This window comes from Canis lupus, chromosome 14, assembly GCF_048164855.1.
Source record: "Canis lupus baileyi chromosome 14, mCanLup2.hap1, whole genome shotgun sequence".
Classification (NCBI taxonomy): domain Eukaryota; kingdom Metazoa; phylum Chordata; class Mammalia; order Carnivora; family Canidae; genus Canis; species Canis lupus.
Window position 1 is genome coordinate 5,722,324 of NC_132851.1, and position 15,429 is coordinate 5,737,752.

The window sequence follows — 15,429 nt, forward strand, 5'->3', positions numbered from 1 at the left end:
GGTTAGGGATGTTACTTAAGTTAAGGATTGACAGAAGGGCCAAGGTTCCCCAGCTTCACACTTAAGTGGAGATCCAAAGTCTTTTGTACAAGATTGAGTAAAGTAGTCCAGAGATGAAGAGTTTCTGGGGTTCCTTGGTATAGGAGTTCCTTGAACTGTGATACTAAAACCCATTGGTGAAACCCTGACTCCTGGTTGATATGATTATGAAAGTTGGAATGTTTAGGCAGGTATTATATACAGATCTTTCTTCACTTAAAACTTACAATGGGGTTTATGTCCTGATAAAGCCATCCTAAATTGAAAATGCATTTAATAGATCTAATCTACCAAGTATCATAGCTCAGCCTAGCCTACCCTAAATGTGCTTAGAACATTTACATTAGCCTACATTGGGCAAAATCATATATTATTTTATAATAGTGTTGATTATCTCATGCAATTTAATGAGTACTGTACTAAAAAAAAGTGGTTGTATAGGTACAGAATGGCTGCTTGCGTGTGGTTTTTTGTTTTTTGTTTTTTTTTTAAGATTTTATTTATTTATTCATGACAGAGAGAGGCAGAGACACAGGCAGAGGAAGAAGCAGGCTCCATGCAGGGAACCCAATGTGGGACTCGATCCCACGTCTCCAGGATCACACCCTGGGCCCAAGGCGGCGCTAAACCGCTGAGCCACCAGGGCTGCCCATATTGGTTATTTACCCTTGTTATCACATGGCTGTCACATGGCTGATTAGAAGCTTCAGCTTACTGCCACTGCCCAGCATTACAAGGGATTATCATTACCACATACCACTGATCCAGGAAAAGATCCAAATTCAAAATTGAAAGTACAATTTCTACTTAAAGCATATCGTTTTTGCACCATCACAAAGTTGAAAAATCTTAAACTGTCGTAAGTTGAGGACTATTTGTAAAGAAGTTGTGTCTCCCTTACCTGGATGTTTTATGGGAATGGATATTATGTCCAACTGAGGAACACTTCTTCCATCTAGTATTGTAAAACCAAAACCTGTCAACAAAATCCTAATGGAGACTATAGTTAGGAATATAAGAGTTGATGGAATAACAGTAAGTTTGTAGAAGAATTGATGTGTTTGAACAGGCTTTTTGAGAAGTGATTGCATCTCTTTTACTTGATTGTATATAGATGGACATTATATCTTACGGAGAATATTTTCCCTACCTAGTTCTATAAAACAGAAGACCTGTAAATCCACCCTACAAGCAGTGTAAATTGAACGTGCTAAGTGGGAATTAATGATTGCCTGAGTCCACACAGTGTGGAATGGAAGCTGGAGTGCTAAAATTCTCTGCAATAGCCATATGTGGAGCATAGACTGGGGCTTATGGCAAGAGCTAGGGATGACCACTGGGATTTTGGACGAGAGAATTTCCATTAGAGGGGCATTTACTACCTTGCTCTCTGACATTATTTATTGAAGTAATTCCTATAACTGAAGGACATAACATGATCTTGAAACCTGAAATACCCACATCTTAGATGTCCAGGAAATTCTCTAATAGAGATGACAGTGCCCAGAGGATTCCATAGTAAAATGGAATGGTTTATGTGGGATTAGGCTGCCTGGGGAATGCAAGGAGGAGATACTTACAAGGAAGGAGGCTCTTATCCCATAGGACTGACAGAACTATATGAGAAGTGGCTGAATTTTGTTGTCACTTGAATAGTGCCCTAAAACAGCTTTTGATGGACCAACAGAGCTGCTTGGTCTATGGATGGCAATTTCAAGGTGAATGGACAACATTGTTTGGAAGCCACCACTCTAATTAAAGAAGGTAAAATTAGATCAGTCTGGTTGTGCAGTGACAGAAGAATTGAACAGTGGTAAAAAGTCCTTATGTTTAGGTTTTTACTACCTTCTGGGCAGTGGCCAGTGGAGAAACCTGGCCCATTTAAAGAGATGCCCATATTGAGCATAGCCCTGTGGAAATTTGAAGAATGAATTAAAGTAGGACATGTAAATGTCCATCAAAAGAATTCCCTTCCAGCTTTGGAAAGTGACTGGAATCAATGAGCAGTAGATATTCATGTGTGGTCACTTGAGATGGTCACCTGGGTCCATGAAATAAACGGATATGGGGGCACTGCAGCAGTGAAGAGATGGGATGAATGTAAACCTATCCCTCTTGTACTTTCTGAGGCACAAAATGCCAATAAGAGCTATTCTGTCTGCAAAGGAGACAGACTGTGGATGACCATATGACAGGTTCTCTGGTTGGAAGGCCCTGAACATACCTGGCAAGTCAAACCGATGCTGGTAGCCTGGGGGAGTTACAGTTGGGTCCTGACAGGAATAGACCCTGATTATGAATTGGGGTTTGCATACCTAGTAGTGTATGCAAATGCTCAGAGTATTATGAAAAAACCAGAACAAATACTACACCAATTTGGATGACTAGTCATTTCTTCAGACCAAGGAACAAACATACTTTACAGCCTGTAATGTCCAACAATGGGCAGAGATATTCTCCCTCAGAGTAGTAGTTTGATAGAGAATTGGAATGAGCATTTAAAACACTGGTTGTCTAAAATGGAGAAATAAAGGGCTGGCTTTTATGCCTTTATGGATGTGTGCTGACACTCAGTGTTAACATGAGTGAGAGTAAATAAGTGTCCCTACTATTTATTTTTTCTGTTGGATCTGGGGAAGAGAGGCTGGAGAAGGTGTGAATATTCTTTCTTCCCCACATAACCTCTATTTTTTTCTTCCTACTTGATAGGAATAGATCAGCGCTATTTTAACTACAAGGGCTGGAAGCAGGGAGATTCTTAAGCAAGAATCTATTAACTGTGTTTTTAACCTTTCTGTCACAGTTCCTAAGGGCCTGATGAGGCAGGATTTACCTTCACCCTATCTGCCAAATTCAGGCTAACTTAATTCAGCTATATTGCCTGGTAGTAAAAATAGTCCATTAGTTTTGTACCTGTGTAATCTTACTTTATCTGAACAAAAGTGGACTTGAGGAGGAGGGACTTGCTATGCTGGTACTGGTGTCTGCAATCTAGACCAGCACAATGGCCAAACCTAATGTCCCCTCCAAGGGTGGAAAAGTTTGGGTATAAATGGAGAAAAGGAAAAATAGTAGCTATGGGTAAAAGAGTGAATCAATGAGTTATATAATGAGGGAAACCCAGTAAGTATTACATTGACACCTAGAAAGAGGCTCAGAGCAAGAGACCGTATTGTCTCTTAGCTTGATAACACCAGCTGCCTGAAAGGGTGAAGGCATATTATTTTTGACACCACTCCTGCTTTTGGAATCTGACAAGATACAATAGAAGCTTGCAAACCTGAGTGGTTTCACCCTGGGAGACATTTTCATATGAGACGATGATGAACTGGATTATTAATGACTGAATGGGATTCTAGTAATATGCTACCTTCTGACCTTTTGTTTTGCTATAAAAATATCCATGTTTGAAGACCCAGGCATGCACTGTGGTATTGTGATTTATAGTAAGAAATACATATTTGGTCTTTGTTGTCTTTTCTGGCAAAGAGCTCTTCTTAAAACCCTTGGAATTTAAGTGATGAGTGGTAAAATTGTCATTTGTTAGACTGAGGTTAACTTCTGGACTACACCTAAACATGGAAGCTGGTTGCCAGGGGAATCCCATGTAATTACAGGGTTTGTCCCATGTGCACCGTGCATGGACACACACACTTCAGGAGAAGGGGAAAGGTGCTGGTAAGTTCAATCAGTCATCAGTAGCCAAGATTTAATCTATATAAGAGCCTCTATGAAAACAGAGGACTAGGGTTCAGAGAGCTTCAAGATTTCCTGTGGAAATGCAGGAAAAGTCGCATGCTTGGAGAGGGCATGGAAGCTCCACACCCTTTAATGTTTTATCCTATGCTTATCTCCCATCTGGTTGCTCCTGAGTTATATCCTTTTGCAATAAACCAATGATCTAGTAAGCAAAATGTTTCTCTGAATTTGGTGATCCACTCTAGCAAATCATTCAAACCCAAGGAGGGGTTCACAGGAATCTCTGATTTACAGCTGGTCAGTCAGAAGTACAGTTAAAAACCTAGGCTTGCAATTGACATCTGAGGTGAAGGGCAGTCTTGTGGCACTGAGCGCTTGACCCTATAGAATCTGATACTATTTCCAGGTAGATAGTGTCAGAATGAGTTAAAGTGTGCTAGTATTGGTGCATTGCTTAATGGTATGGAGGAAATTCCCTACACAAACACATACACAAATTGGGTTATCAGAACCGTTAATGACCAACGTACTTGCTTATAAGCATACCTTCCACAAAATAGTACAGTGCAATGTTTAGGAATGCAAGCTCCAGAATGCCAAGAGTCATACCTCACTTCAGCACTTCGTAACTGTGTAAACTTGAGCAAGTTTGTTTAACCTGTGTCTAGTTTCCTGTGAGGACGGCAATAGCCCCTTTCTCATAGGATAAAAGGAGATCCTATATGTAAAGCACTTGACAAAGTGCCTGGCACATAGTTAAGTACTGAGTAAAAATAATTAAGAGAAACTTCATTTTGCATAGTCTTAGCAATGCAGTTTTTTTTTTTTTAATTTGAAGAGAGGTAACAAGGTAATTTGCTTATGAAGTATTTTGAAATGAATAAACAAGTCCTATTTTAAATACATCTCTACATTAATCAAATGGTGTTTAGAGAAGAATTAATCTCTGTCCATGCTTTTACCCACTTAGGTTAATTTAAACACTGAAAATATTTTCAATCAGCCTATTGAAGACACTTTCATTAGAAGAACCTAATCCAGGGCTAGATGACTGGCAAAAATATTTTTCCATAGGCTTTAAGTAGGAAAAATTTGACTCCAAGGACAATAGGGTGGGTTTACATTTGTGAAAAAAGAATGTTCTTTGGGCATTGTTTCAGAAATCACCTGGGATGCGGTTTTAAGATAAAGATTTCTGTACTCCACTGAATCAGAATATGATCAAAAGGATGGACAAAGATTAGGAAATCTGCAGTAACAAACTCTACCAGGGAATCTAATGCATAGAGTAGCAGGAGAACTACGACCTCAAAGAAAGCTGTTTTGAGTTCAGACCTCGAAATTGCTGGCTACCTTTAAACAGACAGGAATAATCATCTTTAGAAGAAAAATGTTCAGGGGCAAGTACTAAATAGTGGTATCATACTATTAAAAACCTCAAGTCTGTCTCAGTAAGCTGTTATTATATAGGATAGTCAAGAAATTCAGATGATTTAGGAGGGAAAAGGGTAAAAGTAGCAAAACATTGAAAACCTCTCAGTAATGAAAACCTCTCAGTAAAGTTCATTCTTGGTCTTCTCTTCCTAAATTTGTTTTCAGTTGTTAGATTTAATCACTAAACAAGACCAAAAGAGAACTTTATTTTACATGACTTTATTTTCCATTTAGAACCATTTTATGCTTTACTTAAAAAAAAAAAAAAAAAAAACTCACTCTGCTTTTAATAGTTCTAAAAGCATTTTAACCAAAATCTTGATTTAGGAAGACTTAAGACATTGTGCATTATTTTAAATATTTTCATTCTTTCAATAACTATTAAAAATAAGTTCACAATTAGGGTTTCAAATGTCCTAATCATATCTAGTTTGTTTTCATTTAATATTTTATCAATCCCATCATGTGCATACAGAAGTTAAGGTGATATATAAATTTTTATCTCTTTCAGACACACTGATGATAATTATAATTAGCTCCTAATCTAATTACTATTTCATTTATTCAGAAATAGCATTTAGACATAAAAACCAATGTCTCACTTTGTAAAATAACCTTTGGTTAATTTACACAAATCTAATACAGCATGTTGTGTAACTTTTAAGTAATACAATGAATTTCACTACTATCATTTTAGTTTTTAATATTTATTGTGTCAGCAGGGCTGAGAATATCACATGGTTCAGTCTTCTGGAGGAAGTTATATAATAAAAGCCTAGCGCCTTTGAATATTAAAAACATCCCAAAGGCCAGGAGTCCTCTTAAAGGATTTGAAAGGTAAGAGATTTCAGAGAATTTCTCTCATTTTCAATATGTAAAGTAACTAGTTTAAGTCACTTTTTGAAGACTTAGAAAAGTGTTCCTTAGGCCATTGAATAAAGCTACTAAAACCACAAGAATTTAGAGATCTTGGTCCTAGGCTACATAATGGGTCATCAAAAAAGAACCTGTCACTTAGTTACTAAGTAAAAGTGAGTTAACATCCTATGCCAAGCAAGGGTCACACTTCACTTCCCTCATTTGTAAAAAGAAAAGGTGGCCTGGCCAGTGCCATACGGATTCTCTGCTAACTGTAAAATGTGGACTGATTTTCTTCTCTTTCTTATAGTCCATGTGTATATAAACTTTTTCTTTAAATCAAAAATTTTTATGCACATAACCATGTTGGTGTATTACCCTTAGTTTAAAAATGTACAACTACATAAATAAAAACTATTGTTTCTTCAATATTACTTGACATTTCTTCTGTAATTTCTTTATTTAAAAAAGTAAATGTAACAAGATACTTAAAAAAGGCTAGATACAAAAGTAGTTAAGCTGCTCACGAACATTTAAAATTTTCCAAAATGTATCTTCAATAATCATGATCTTATAAAACATTTTACAGTTATCAGAAAGTGCCCAGGCTGAGTTTACATAACTGAAATACCTCAGTACAAATGTCTGATTAGAACTGAAGTGCAGTAACCTCCTGACTGACTGCTCATTGAAACAGGGATACAAAGAAAAAAAGTTGATTGTGATAAAGTATTGTGCATTGGCCCCATCATATGTACAAAAAAGTGCCCTTACTCAAATGAACAAATTACATGCAAAATATTAGTGATATCATTTAATATCCTAGAGCTCAATGCAGCTAAAATAAACCGCAATAAAAGTGGTTTTTATAGGTAAAAGTGATTTCATCTCTTAAGATCTGAATGTCCAGAACTTTTTACAAGTTCCATATACATGATACACAATTGCAGCCAACCACAAATTAAACACCATAAAAAAAGTTAAAATGAAAACACAGAACATACTTAATTTTTTATTTTGAAATTCCCTATTCCCTCTATACAAGAACCTTTGCTGAAACACTTTCCACAAAGGCAGCAGTGAATTTTCAGAACATTTTACATTTTTCCCCTCAGCAAAAAGATAAATCACAGTGTAAATTATGTTGTTCTGCTGTCATCTTTGGCTGGGGTTAGACCCAGAAGTTGTCAACTAGCAAACCATTATATTCAAATGTTGCTAGTGCTCCTCAGGCCTGTAAGCTACAAACTCAGCAAGGAATGTTTGCATTTAATCTCTTTAAGGTACCACCAGGGGGTGTGACAGCATTAACTTCCATAAACTTTTATAGACAAATGGAAAAAAATCTACAAAATTAGCTAGTAATATTACACAGCAATACACACTTTTTATACTCTACACAAAACCAAAATTCTTGGTCTTAATGGCGAGTAGCAACTTCTGTTTGAGAATCTGTTTAGAGGAATAGAGTGGGACGTAAAGTCGAGAAATACAAGTGTTTGCAGTAGGAAGATGTTGGTCATCTGGTGGTCTTATTGTGATTGAGGGCATAGGCTGGAATCCTTCTTCACTGGCTGGTAATGATGGGCTTGATGTCCAAAAGTAAACCTGAACAGGAATATAAGAATTACAATCTTTGGCTTTTAATGGATTAACATTAATTCTGACAGTATGTACACAGAGTCCCATTCTTTCGTTAAAACCTACAGAGGGCTATTATTTTGAACTGGGTTTTAGATTTATTTCTTGTTCTGAAAAGGGTCAGAAAAGAAAAAAGTGTTGGGGAAGTAGAAAAATGACTATGTTTCAGGACCTCAGTTTCTCAATGGGCCTTTCCAGTGGCTTTTAGTGGAAATAGGGCATAAATAAGGTCTCCAAAAAAGTTTAAAAATTCATATAGGTTATCAAAAAAGTTGTTTTGCATTTTATCTACCAGCAAAATAACCCAGTATTTTCAGTACTACACTGTGAAACAGAAATAAATGTAGTAAGACTCAATTATTATAGTAATATCTACTTTGTGTGACACAGTGTAAGTGTAAATAAGATAAATGTTAACTTCTGTACTTTATATCATTCCTCATTGATCTATACATACATACATACACATATATTCTTCCAGTGCTTAGTTCCTATTTCTTAAAGATAAGGTTTTTTAAATCTAATGCATTCCAAAGTATACAACTAAACAGACAAATGTATCCAATATCCCAAAGTGACTAGAAAACCTAAACGAACTACAGTTGACCCTTGAACAACATGGGTTTGAACTACATGAGTCCACTTACATGTGGATTTTTTAGAAGTAATCTCTGCACCCAATGTGAGGCTCCAAACCACAATCCCAAAATCGAGTCGCTTACTCCAACCCGAGCCTACCAAGTGCCCCACATGCAAATTTTTTTTTTTATAAATACACCACATATAGTACTGTAAATGTATTTTCCTTATGATTTTCTTTAGCTTATTTTAAGAATACAGTTATACACATAACATACAAAGTATGTGTTATTGGTAGCCTTCTGATGAATAGTAGGCTATTATATTAGTAAAGTTTCGGGGGAGTCAAAAGTCACACTCAGATTTTCAACTGCATTATCATTCAAGGGTTAACTGTAATTTGCTTTCCTGAAAATCATTTTAATGAGAAATCTCATCTAATTCTATATAGAAGGGGGGCACAAAAAGGATCCCTTCTAAGTGTCAGGGTCTACAAAATCTTCAAAGAACTTTATAAAAGATGCTCTAGAGATAAAGCTGGTCCAATCCACTCATTTTACAAGTAAATTTCTCCAAAGATGGATATGATTAGCCAGGATAGATAACTACCATTGCTGGACATCCTTAAAGTTGGAAGAAAAGAAATACTATATGACTTTGCAGAATTTTTACTAGTGAACTGTGACTAAGAGGGGAAGGAACTACCCAATAGTCCAAAATACCCTATAATTTGCAGGACTAATAATTCATGGAGAATAGTTTGCTCTGAATATAGTCTATTATATATATTCTTATGTCCTTCAGGTCTTCTCAGACACATCAGGATAAAACCAACTGTGAAGCATTCTTCCCAAAAGAGAGGGAAATATATACCCCTTGATATACCCTACAAATAGAATGATTAAAGCTGTTTATAGGAGATTCTGAGGCCATTTACAAAGGGAGATCTTCCATTAGAAGATGGAAACTGTAGTGAAATTTAACTTGACTGACTAGACTAAGGATTTATTGGTTTAAAAACAGAAAATTAAAACTAGGTTTAGATAGCCAATCATTTCTGGTTTTATATGGACCCTTTCTTAGAGAACCCTGACCATGAAACCAACAAGGACAGATATGCTATTAGGACCAATTATATGGAATCTACTACCCAGGGAACAACCTAAATGGAAATTACCAGAGTGGCTAAACCAAGAATAGAACTGACAGCTAAGACTACCTAAGAACTTGTCTCACTGTAGTACAGAAATATGGAAGGTTCCTGGGACCATGTAAAAATTAAGGAGTGCTAAATGCAGAACCCCACCCATCCGAAAAATAAGTTACTGTCTCAACTGAAGATAAGTGGAAAACTCCCAAGTATCTGGGCTTTCCCGCACACCTAACCATTTTCCCTCTCAAATAAAATTGAAGGATATATCTAGAAAGTGGATCATTTTTACATATATTCCAAAAGTGGTATGGTTTTAGTTACTGAGAATTAAGGCTGGTTTGAGAGGGGAAATGTTGCAGGGAACTATGAGGAGTATGAGTTGAAAGATCTCAGGTTTTTCCAGGTAAGGAAAGTCCCTCAAATTTCTAAAAGAAAGTCAGGTGAAGACTGCTTTTCAAGATTAATGGACAGGTTGATTTGGTTATATACTCAAAGTTGGACATAGATTCCACCGACTTATAGTAGGCTTTTCTCTATAACCAAAGTTTACATTATGTAGTTGATGATTCTGATGAGTAGGTAAGATTAAGATCATGGGCTTAATACCCACAAGCTACTCTATTCCTAGTATACAGATAACATCAAGATTATTTTATTCAAAAATTTTGCAACGCGTGGGTGGCTCAGCCGTTGAGCACCTGCCGCTGACCCAGGGCGTGATCCGCAGTCTCAGGATCAAGTCCCACATCAGGCTCCCTGCCTGGAGCCTGCTTCTCCCTCTGCCTACGTCTCTGCCTTTCTCTCTGTGTATCTTTCATGAATAAATAAATAAAATCTTAAAAAAAAAAAAAAAAAGGGAGCAGCTAGCATATATAAGCACTATAGGGAAAAAGAAATATGTCTCTACTGAATAAACCGGTATTATCTTCTGGGACTAAGGACAGCATATCATCAGCGAAATGCATTTCACTCTGCTTACAGGCTTTTTTAATACTTCAGGTTTTCAGTTCTAGAGTAGAAAAACTAAAACTGCCTTAGATATCCACCTTTCTGCAATTTCCTTAGCCAAAATTAAAATGGCCAACCACTGTTTACAAGCTTAAAAGGTTATCATACACAGTATTTTAAAATTTCATATTTTTCTTCTACAAATTTTGTGAATTTTTAACTTACAAGATCTTGTCGTTCTGTCATGCTCATCTTCTCTACTATTGACCAGAACCAACGCTTAAACTGCAAGAGCTTCTCAGCATTTTCTCCTAAGAATGAAGAATATAAATCCAGTATACTGTACCAGTTATTTTAAAATATTACTTCTTATAAAAATAGATATAAAATTGAAATGTTAGGATCAGGAGTATTAGTCCTAATTTCCTGTATTAGGAATTATTTTCATAATTATAAAACCTCTACAGCTCATTAATCAACCCTGATTTAGGATGACCAAGAAAAATGGACTGACAGCCTCAAAATTCATAATCACAAGGCTTTAATCCCAGCTGTAACTCATGAGTCCTCTCATGAACTTAAACCAGTGCTTCACAAATTTTAATGAGTTTACAAATCACCTAGGGGATCTTTTTAAAATGCAGGTTTTCATTTACTAGGTTTGGGGGGAAGGGCTAAAAGGAACGAAGATTCTGCATTCCTAAAAAAACTTCTAGATGCTGCTGCTTATCTGAGGATCATACTTGGTGAGGTATTTATCTTCCCCTCTTCAGTTTTTGGTTTGAAATGAGACAAATTCTTATCTCAACAAGCACTGAAAATTATATTAAAAAGCATAAAAACCATTATATAATGAATCTGTATGTTGCCAAAGAAAAAACAAAATTTATCCAAATATAACTTACTAGAATTTAGCTGAAGCTGTTTGCAAAATATGAAAAAGGGAGGAAAACTGGTACCTTCATGTACACAGTAATTCTGAACATGTGGGGAATTTCTTGGAGCTTCCAATGTTTTACTGAATAGTGACAGCTAAAATTCTATTCTTAGGCTTATGGGACTTTGAAAACAGAGTTCTAGCAAATCAGGCACTAAAACTAAATGTTATTCTAGGAGGATTATTACTACAACTTGCTATTCTTTCTAGATTCTCCGAGTGTGTGTTGTTTCTTTGTGTGTGTGTGTGTGTGTGTGTGTGTATTGTTTCTAAGTGAGCTTTCCATCACTTCTACAAAGCAAACACCATGTGGTTAAATTCTTTAATTAGGGAGTCTAACAGAAATGAATTAGAAAGACCAATAGAATTGTCAAATGGATTATTTTTTCTTAGTTTATAAAAAACCTTTTATGTACTTGCTCACCACAGAGAACTTTTACTTGTATTCATACTAAACCAACCACATATCCTTTACAACCTAGCAAAATAAGCAAAGAATTAAGAATAACCTAATGGCTAAACCATCATCTTAAAAATATAGACAAAAAACTTTAAACAACTTAATAACACAGCATTTCTAAACCCTATAAATATATCTAGTTTATTCCTTAAAACATTCAAAAAATTTCGTACCTGATTCATCATTGAAAGAAGTGAAACTGATCAACATCTGAACATTAACTTCACCACAGCCATTTACCAAAAGCCTAAAATCTTCTGCTGTTAAATCTTCTAATGAATTTTTTGGAAGCACATCCAGTAGACCTTTCCTCATTGCCTACAGAATATTTTAAAAATTACCTTTTTATTAGTCTCAGTACTTTATTTTCCACGTAGCATTACTGTTAAAACCCAACATCGAATTTTAGCAGCCTAAAAATACTAGTTTTCATTTTAAACCAGAAAGAAAGAAATTAAGTTCTGTATTTTGAATTTAACAGATTCAAAAGAGGCAGAGGGGGAAAAAAAAGAAAGGCATCATGAATAGGCCACAGGCTTGAAAGTGAAATAGTATTGTTATATACCAGGATTTAACTGAAATAATTATATTAACAGGCTAGACATTAAATAGCTTCAATTTGTCAAACATGCTATCCTGTCACATCCTATGAAAAGTCTCATAATGACAAATCCAAAATCTAGACACTTACTGAGAAATTACAATGGTTCTAAACAGCTTACATTATTAATACATTTAATTCTATCATTTTACAGAAGGGAACCAAGGCATAAAATACTACGTGGTTTGCTAATGTCATATGTAGCTAAAGGGTGTTGTAGCCATGATTAGAATCCTGACACTATGGCTCCAGAGCCTGCATAATTATTCCTAGCATAGGGATCAGAACACTTGACATACACAGCAGGCCTGATGTGGCTCTTTAGGAGGCCCTCACTAAGGGGGATGGTCCTTGGCTGGCATCTTGAAACTTGGCTTTACTGATATGGCTATTTTGAAAGCCTGGAGCAATGAACCCTGCTTTATTAGCTTGCCTAGGCTGCGCAAACAGTGTAATCTGTGATGAATTTCGGTAATCTTGGCTGGCTGCATAGGCAGAAAATGCTTACAGGACTGGCTTCGAAAAAACAAAACAAAACAAAAAACCCTGGGCTGCAACTCTTACAAAGTACAAACACTGTATAGTGTTTCTGTAGTTCACTGCTGAAGGAAAGAGGTATGTTCTTTGTGACAGCACATGGCCTGAGAGAGAGAACTTTGGAAGGCTGCACCTAGAGTCCTCTGGACTTGGTCTGATGTGCTTTTTTTTCCCTTGCTGTGAGTCTTTCTGCTATAATAAACCATGGCTATCATTGTGTTGGAGTCCCTCTAATCACCTAAACAAATGGGTGGTAGAAGGACCCTATGACAGTAGTTATTTCCTTTCCCAACTTTTACACTCCAAATTGATTTTCGGATGATTACATGGTTTTTTCAAACCATTTTACCAAAAAAGATACTGCTTGGTCTGGAGTCAGGTGTAATTTACATTGTACATAAATTAGTCTGGTTTAAAAATTTTAACCTTTCATAGGCAAGCTGAATATACACTGAACTAGTTTACCACACATGAAGACACAAACAGCCTCATCAAATCAAAGAACACTTTTGAGAAAGTTACTCACATGTAATGGCTGTTCTGCAACTACCAACATTCTGTGTTCTGCATATTTCCGCACATACTCATAAACATTCTGGGGAGTCACTGGTATATTTACACCATTAGGAATAAGTTCAACCTGTAAAAAAAAATTTGCACTGTCATTTAAAAGCAATTTTGTCAAAGCAGTAATAAGTCTACCGTTCATAAAACAATTTGCTAAAATTCTAAAATCTAAAAGACAATTCTGAGGGCATCTGGTGTCACAGTCAGTTACACGTCCAACTCTTGGTTTCAGCTCCGGTCATGATTTCAGGGTAGTGAGATCGAGCCCCAGGTCAGGCTCTGCGTTCAGTGCAGAGAGTCTACTTACAGTTTCTTTGTCTCCCTCTGCCCCAACCCCCTTACTGTCTCTAAAATTAAAAATAAAAAGATAATTCTGTATATGACAAGTATCTAAGAGATGCAAAAATTTTAGACCTGAATAAGTACAAAAAACTCTTCTTTCAGTCCATCTCATTAACTTTCCATCTCTCTTTCTGCCTGTCAGCTGTTATGTCTTTTCTCTGTAGGTTTGTGTGTTTCTTGTTCTGTCCCCAAGTAAATTGTTTCTACGTAAGAAAAGTAAAACAGACTAACCAAATTCTCTTGCCAGAGTCAGAAAATTACATATTTGCTTTACCTGTCCTCCACCCTCTTCTTTACACAAGTCAATTGCAAATGCCAAATCCATTGCAGAGAAAACAGCATCAGCATCTGAACTCTGAGAAGCAAGGATGAGTTGCCGTAAACTCTCATACATCACAGGGTCAAAAAAAGCAAAATCATGCCAATTGACCTAAGAAAGCAATCACATGAAACTCAATTATGAAACATCTTTACTGAATTTTATCTAATTTGAAGATCTAGAGAATATTCCACTAAATATAACTGATTTAAAAAGGTAAAATGTTAATCTTTGATAATTATTTAACTTTCAAAGTATAAAAAGTGTAATATATATTTTGAAAAAAAATTTAAGGCCAGTAAGTGGAGGAGTTTAAGTTCCAAAATAACTTATTTGGAAAACCTGCACTAATTATTAAACAGTGATTATGCTGAGCAGCTTGTTCTTGTATATACATCCTACTTAGTCTTGATTATAATCTAAAATATAGATTATTAATTCTAGACGATGAATCTGATGCTCAAAGGAATTCAGCAACTTGCTGAAGATCAGATCATTGGGTTAGACTTGAGTCTATGATCCATGATCTTTTCCATAAACTCCATGATCTTTTCCATAAACCTTGTTAAAGGCTTAACACATCAACATTTCTGAGCTGCTACTGCGCTTTAAATCTACTTCTTCTTTTCACAAGAATATTTTAGCTGGAAAACTAAGAATTCAATAGGGTCAGAGTTTACATCATTATATATGTGTACTTACATATATATACACACACACACACACACATATATAATGATATACTGTATTAGAAAACCATCAGTGGGTTTGATTGAAGAAAATTATTAGACTACAGCTTTAACATTCTAATTCATATCACATTGTGATATACATTGCTGGAAAAGACCAAAATATTTCATTGTTTTGTCAAGTAATTTCTTTATAATACCTTTAGGAACACTGGCAGTTGTGTTTTAAATCAAAAAGTGCATAATTAGTATTATACATAAGTTTTAAAGGATGTAGCTTCCCTGCCTCCGCCCATTATAATAGAATGTACAGGCAGACAAACTATCAAAGCGCATTAAGAAATTAAGCTAATTTTATCACTTGGAGATAAATATCAAGCATGCTATATTGTATTTTCTCAAAATTCTTTTGTCCCCTCTCCCTCCTGTACATCTTACATATATTTTTGAAGCCAACAATGCTCTTTTCAGTAGAATACTACTTCTAATTCCACTACCACCTGTTTGAACAAATAATAGTTAAAATCTTTTGAGCACTTACCAGGCACTCACAGTTTTACCATTTTGTAAATGGGAAAATATGCCATAGGTGTCAGGGGATTTGTCTGCATCAAGATCCAGGTCTG

At 35.8% G+C, this 15,429-nt stretch overlaps 1 protein-coding gene and 1 long non-coding RNA gene across 23 annotated transcripts in view; one reads left to right on the forward strand and one right to left on the reverse strand.

Moving 5' to 3' along the window:
• LOC140603648 (uncharacterized) overlaps positions 1-15,429 on the forward strand; it is a 166,090-nt gene that overhangs the window by 42,370 nt on the left and 108,291 nt on the right. For all 17 annotated transcript variants that reach the window (XR_012006595.1, XR_012006594.1, XR_012006587.1 and 14 more), the window contains exon 2: positions 5,895-6,009. This is a non-coding gene — a long non-coding RNA (uncharacterized lncRNA). The remainder of the gene's footprint in view (positions 1-5,894; positions 6,010-15,429) is intronic.
• UBR5 (ubiquitin protein ligase E3 component n-recognin 5) overlaps positions 7,011-15,429 on the reverse strand; it is a 135,853-nt gene continuing 127,434 nt past the window's right edge. For all 6 annotated transcript variants that reach the window (XM_072774091.1, XM_072774090.1, XM_072774088.1 and 3 more), the window contains exons 55-59: positions 14,070-14,225; positions 13,413-13,526; positions 11,922-12,066; positions 10,577-10,662; positions 7,011-7,638 (exon numbers count right to left, since the gene is read on the reverse strand). In XM_072774091.1, coding sequence (XP_072630192.1) covers positions 7,426-7,638; positions 10,577-10,662; positions 11,922-12,066; positions 13,413-13,526; positions 14,070-14,225 — 714 coding nt within the window. In that variant the 3' untranslated portion in view covers positions 7,011-7,425. The remainder of the gene's footprint in view (positions 7,639-10,576; positions 10,663-11,921; positions 12,067-13,412; positions 13,527-14,069; positions 14,226-15,429) is intronic.